Source organism: Eriocheir sinensis, chromosome 7, assembly GCF_024679095.1.
Source record: "Eriocheir sinensis breed Jianghai 21 chromosome 7, ASM2467909v1, whole genome shotgun sequence".
NCBI classification, from domain to species: domain Eukaryota; kingdom Metazoa; phylum Arthropoda; class Malacostraca; order Decapoda; family Varunidae; genus Eriocheir; species Eriocheir sinensis.
The window spans coordinates 16,223,597-16,228,596 of record NC_066515.1 but is presented as its reverse complement, the minus strand read 5'-3'; the positions used below and the strand labels follow the sequence as shown (position 1 = coordinate 16,228,596).

Sequence of the window (5,000 nt, the reverse complement as noted above, 5' to 3'; positions counted from 1 at the left end):
GTGACGGGGCCGTGCGGGAAGGGCACCTGCTCCACGATGCACTTGAGCTCGATCATGCTGCCGCTGTTGTAGTGCTTCTCCTCCACCTTGGTGCCGCGCTCGTCCACCACGCGCGCCGCGGGCACTGGGGGGCAGGGGGGGGAGGGGGGTCAGAAGGCGGGAAGGCTTTCTTGGTGGCGCCCGGTGCTCGGTGCCAGCCTGTTATGGCGCAGGCAAGTGTTTATAGAGGCGCCATCTTGCTTGGCTCATGCTGCCTCCCCGGAGCTCATCTTTAAGCCTCTCTTTAGAGCAGTGGTTCCCAAACTGGGGGGCGTGAGCTGGATACAAGGGGGGCGTGATTCCATCAGCCAAAAATTGCAGTTTTGCAAAGAATACACACACACACACACACACACACACACACACACACACACACACACACACACACACACACACATGAGGGAGAAACACTCTTTGAATCATACTCACGTGAGTTTCAATATATATATATATATATATATATATATATATATATATATATATATATATATATATATATATATATATATATATATATATATATATATATATATATATATATATATATATATATATATATATATATATATATATATATATATATATATATATATATATATATATATATATATATATATATATATATATATATATATATATATATATCTTACAGGGAATATGTGAAACTAGGGATTACACGTAAACCCTTAAAGAATCAGGGATGTCATGTAATCGCTGTGACCGTCAGGAAATACACGAAATCTTCGGGTTGACGTGTATTTCCTAGTTTCACACATTCCCTGTAACATGTATACACACACACACCTCAACACATCCACATCATTATCGTCACTGTCATTACCACCACCGCCACCACCACCACCAAAGCCATCTAAACTTCTGCACTGAAAAACAAACTAACACTGACACATTAATTTCCACTAATAAGATCACGCCAGTCATCTTCATCACCACCATCATCACCCCTTCCTCACCCCCACCACTCACCGATGACGCGCAGGGAGTTGGCCAGCACCATGGGCGGCTCCGTGGACACCTGGCACCGGTATTGGCCCTCGTCCGTCACCTCGGCGCTGCGGATCACGAGCTGCCACTGACGCCAACCCTCGCCGGCAGCCTCGATCAGGGAGTACCTGGGCGGGGCGGACAGGTAAGGACAGGTGAGTAGACAGACGGAAGAGGTGGAAAAGTAGGGAAGAGGAAGGGAAGACAAGGGAAGAGAAGGTAAGAGGAGAAGTAAAAGAAGGTAAGGAAGGAAAAGAAAGGGAAAGGAAAAAATATGAAAAAAGGGAGGAGAGAAGAAAATGAGAAATAATATGGTGAAGAAAAGAAGAGGGAAAGGAAGAGAGGAAGGAAGAGAAAGTGAGAGGAGAAGGAAAAGGAAAGGGAAGAAAGGAAAGTTAGGCAGAAAAAGATGAAGAAAAATAAAAAGAAAGATTAAGAAAGAGGAAACGAATGGAAAAGGAGGATGGAAAAGAAGGGAGGAAATGGAGTATAGAAAAAAAGAAAAGGTGAAGAAAGAGAAAATGAGAAGGGAAGGAAAGGAGAAAGAAGGAAGGAAATTCAGGCAGAGAAAGATGAAGAAAAATAAAAAGAAAGAGTAAGGAAAGAGGAAACGAACGGAAGAGGAAGAGAGAGAAGGAAAAGAAGAGAGGAAATTGAATATAGAAAAAAAAGAAAAGGTGATTAGATAAGAGGAAGAGGAAGGAAGAGGAGAAGGAAAAGGAAGGGAAGAGAAGAGGTGGAAGAGATGGAAGAGGGGAAGAGGGGAAGGGAGGTAAAGAGAGGGGAGGGAAGGGAGGAAAACAGGTGAGAGAAATTTGGGAGAAGAGGGTAAGATTCTCTCTCTCTCTCTCTCTCTCTCTCTCTCTCTCTCTCTCTCTTTATTTTTTTAGACTTCAGCATCTCCTCCTCCTCCTCCTCTTCCTCCTCCTCCTCCTCCTCCTCTATGTCTTCTTCCTCGTCTTCCTCTTCCTATTGCTCCTCTTCTTCCTCTTTGTCATCATTATCCTCATCATCTCCATTCTTGTTCTCCTCCTCCTCCTCCTCCTCCTCCTCCTCCTCCTACTCTTCCTCTTCCTCCTCTTCCTCCATCATCATTATCTTTTACGTCTACACATTCCACTTATCCTCCAATGTCCTCTTCCTCTTCCTCCTCCTCCTCCTCCTCCTCCTCCTCCTCCTCTTAATATAACTTCTTTCACTGCAATTGCAACTACCACTAATACTACCCTTCCTTCTCCTCCTCCTCCTCCTCCTCCTCCTCCAAGTCCTCTTCCTCCTCCAAGTCCTCCTCCTCCTCCTCCTCCTCCTCCTCCTCCTCCACTTCCTCCATCACCATCACCAACGCCAGCAAACCCTACCTAACCTTACCTTACCTTACCTGTGATCATTAGCATAGGTGTGGGAGTCCCAGGTAAGGAGCTCTAAGAGGTCACCCACGGAGCGAAGCCATGACACCTGGAGGAGGAGGAGGAGGAGGAGGAGGAGGAGGAGGAGGAGGAGGAGGAGGAGGAGGTGAGGAGGTGAGGAGGAGAGAGAGAACGGAGAAGTTGTATATGTTATTATTGTCATTATTATTTCTCTATTACAAGTATTAAGAGGAGGGGGAGGAGAAGGAGGAGGTGAGGAGGAGGGGAAGGGGAGGAGGAGGAGTGGGAAGAGGAGGAACACAAAAAAACACAAAGAAAGAACAAACAACAGCAGACCTGTTGGTCCTTACGAGGCTGTTTGTGACAAGCAACACTAACTATCTAATCAAAGGTGGCAGGAAAGGAAAAAGAACCATGCAGCATGGAAAAACTGCATGGAAATTATGTAGGAAAGAGGAAAGAACTACCATTACTGCTACCACTAACCGGGCGATAAAAGCGGACAAGGACACCAGTATTCGAAAGAACTTAACGTTATTACGACAATGAGTAATATCTTAGTTGCTGGTTGGATTCAAAATACTTGTCTAATCTATTCTTGAAGGCCGTAACTGTTGTACTATCAACGACATCACAGGGTAGAGAGTTCCAAACATTAACAACTCGATTGAAGAAGAAGTGTTTGGCTTCGTGCGACGAGAATCTTTTACCACTTATCTTGAAATTGTTATTTCTTCTTGTTCTATTTGATCGATCAATTGTAAAGTAATCTTCCCCATTAATATCACTGAATCCTTTAAACATTTTAAACACTTCTATTAGATTGCCTCGCATTCTTCGTTTTGAAAGGCTGAATATATTTACTTCTTTAAGCCTTTGTTCTTAAGATAAATTTCTCAACTTAGGAATCATCTTTGTTACTCTCCGTTGATCCCCGTTTTAACTTTTCTATGTCTTTTCTGTAATAGGGAGACCAAAACTGTACACAGTACTCTAGATGGGGTCGAACCAGCGAATTATACAGTTTTAATATTACTTTTTCTGATTTATTATTAAAGACTCGTCCGATGAAGCCAACCAATTTGTTTTCGGTTTTAACTACCTCTGAACAATGCTGACCGGGCTTTAAATCGCTTGATATAGTGATTCCAAGAATCTTTTTTTTACTTACTGCAGAAAGTTGTTGGCCATTCATTACGTACTGAACGCGATTGTTATTGTTTCCGATGTGTAACACTTTACATTTGTCAACGTTAAATTTCATTTGCCATTGCTCGGCCCAACGTGCAAGTCGATCTAGATCTGATTGTAAAGCTTCTTCGTCGAGTGTCGTAGTTACCTTACAAGCGATTTTTGTGTCATCAGTAAATTTTGATACTTTGCAAGTGAGCCCATCATCGATATCATTAACATTAATGGGGAAGCGGTGGCTGAACGGATAGCGAGACGGCCCCGCGTTCAGGAGGACGCGAGTTCAATCCCCGACCGGTGCCACCATGCTGGGATTTTTCAGCCGCCGCCGAGTGGCTTAAAACTACCCACATGCTGTCCAGAAGACCACCTATCAACCCGGACTCTAGATTCTAGGATTAAAGATGAGCTCCGGGAGGGCAGCATGAGCCAATGCAAGATGGCGCCACTATAAACACTCGCCTGCGCCAGAACGGGCTGGGCCGACCATCAGGCCCCACCGGGAAGAAGCCTTGGACCAACCATCAGGATCCACCGGGAAGAAGCCTACCGGCGCAATAGGCCAAGACGTAAAAAAAAAAAAGAAAAAAAAAGAAGAAGAGCATGGGACCAAGCACTGATCCTTGAGGTACGCCGCTTCTGACATCGAGCCAGTTAGATGTAACACCGTTTAGAACTACTCTCTGTTTCCGCTCAGTGAGCCAGTCCACAAGCCAATTGTGAATGTTACCCGAGATACCGTGCGCCAATAGTTTACTGAGCAATCGTTGGTGGGGGACCTTATCAAGTGCCTTTTGAAAATCCAGATATATGATATCTACTGATCTGCTTTCATCGAACACCTCAAAAATATAATGAAAAAATCAAGTAAGTTAGTTAAACACGAACGTTTACTACGGAAGCCATGTTGCGGATTATTTATTATATTATTTTCTTCGAAGAATTTCACCATATTGTCGCGAATGATAGTCTCCATCAACTTACAAACAATCGATGTCAGGCTAATTGGTCGATAGTTTCCTGGATGAGACTTGTCCCCCTTTTTGAAAATTGGTGTGACATTTGCAAGTTTCCAATCCGACGGCACTTTTCCAGCTGTTAAAGATTTATTGAATATGATGGAGAGCGGTTTACAAATTTGATGTTTGATTTCTTTTATAATTCTAGGGGTAATTTTGTCTGGACCAGGAGCTTTGCTTACTTTAATCTTTTCAATTGTGCGTAAAATGTCGTTGAAAAGATAAGGTCAAGTATATCAGTTTCCTGAGTCAGTTCTTGAACGTGTTAATGCAAATCACTTTCTAATAAAGTTGTGCACAGGTCGAGCCCTGTATGAGAGTTCAACGGTTCGCCCCATCTTTTCACTGGCAAATTACAGTCACCCACAATTACCGCCTC

The 5,000-nt window shown here is 43.6% G+C and overlaps 1 protein-coding gene across 3 annotated transcripts in view; it reads right to left on the bottom strand.

Moving 5' to 3' along the window:
- The window catches only part of LOC126993211 (obscurin-like), a 69,875-nt gene that overhangs the window by 8,228 nt on the left and 56,647 nt on the right, over window positions 1–5,000 (bottom strand). For all 3 annotated transcript variants that reach the window (XM_050852084.1, XM_050852094.1, XM_050852090.1), the window contains 3 exons: window positions 2,423–2,499; window positions 1,027–1,172; window positions 1–124 (listed from right to left, as the gene is read on the bottom strand). The exon at window positions 1–124 is cut by the window's left edge and continues 54 nt beyond it. In XM_050852084.1, the coding sequence (XP_050708041.1) occupies window positions 1–124; window positions 1,027–1,172; window positions 2,423–2,499 (347 nt within the window). The remainder of the gene's footprint in view (window positions 125–1,026; window positions 1,173–2,422; window positions 2,500–5,000) is intronic.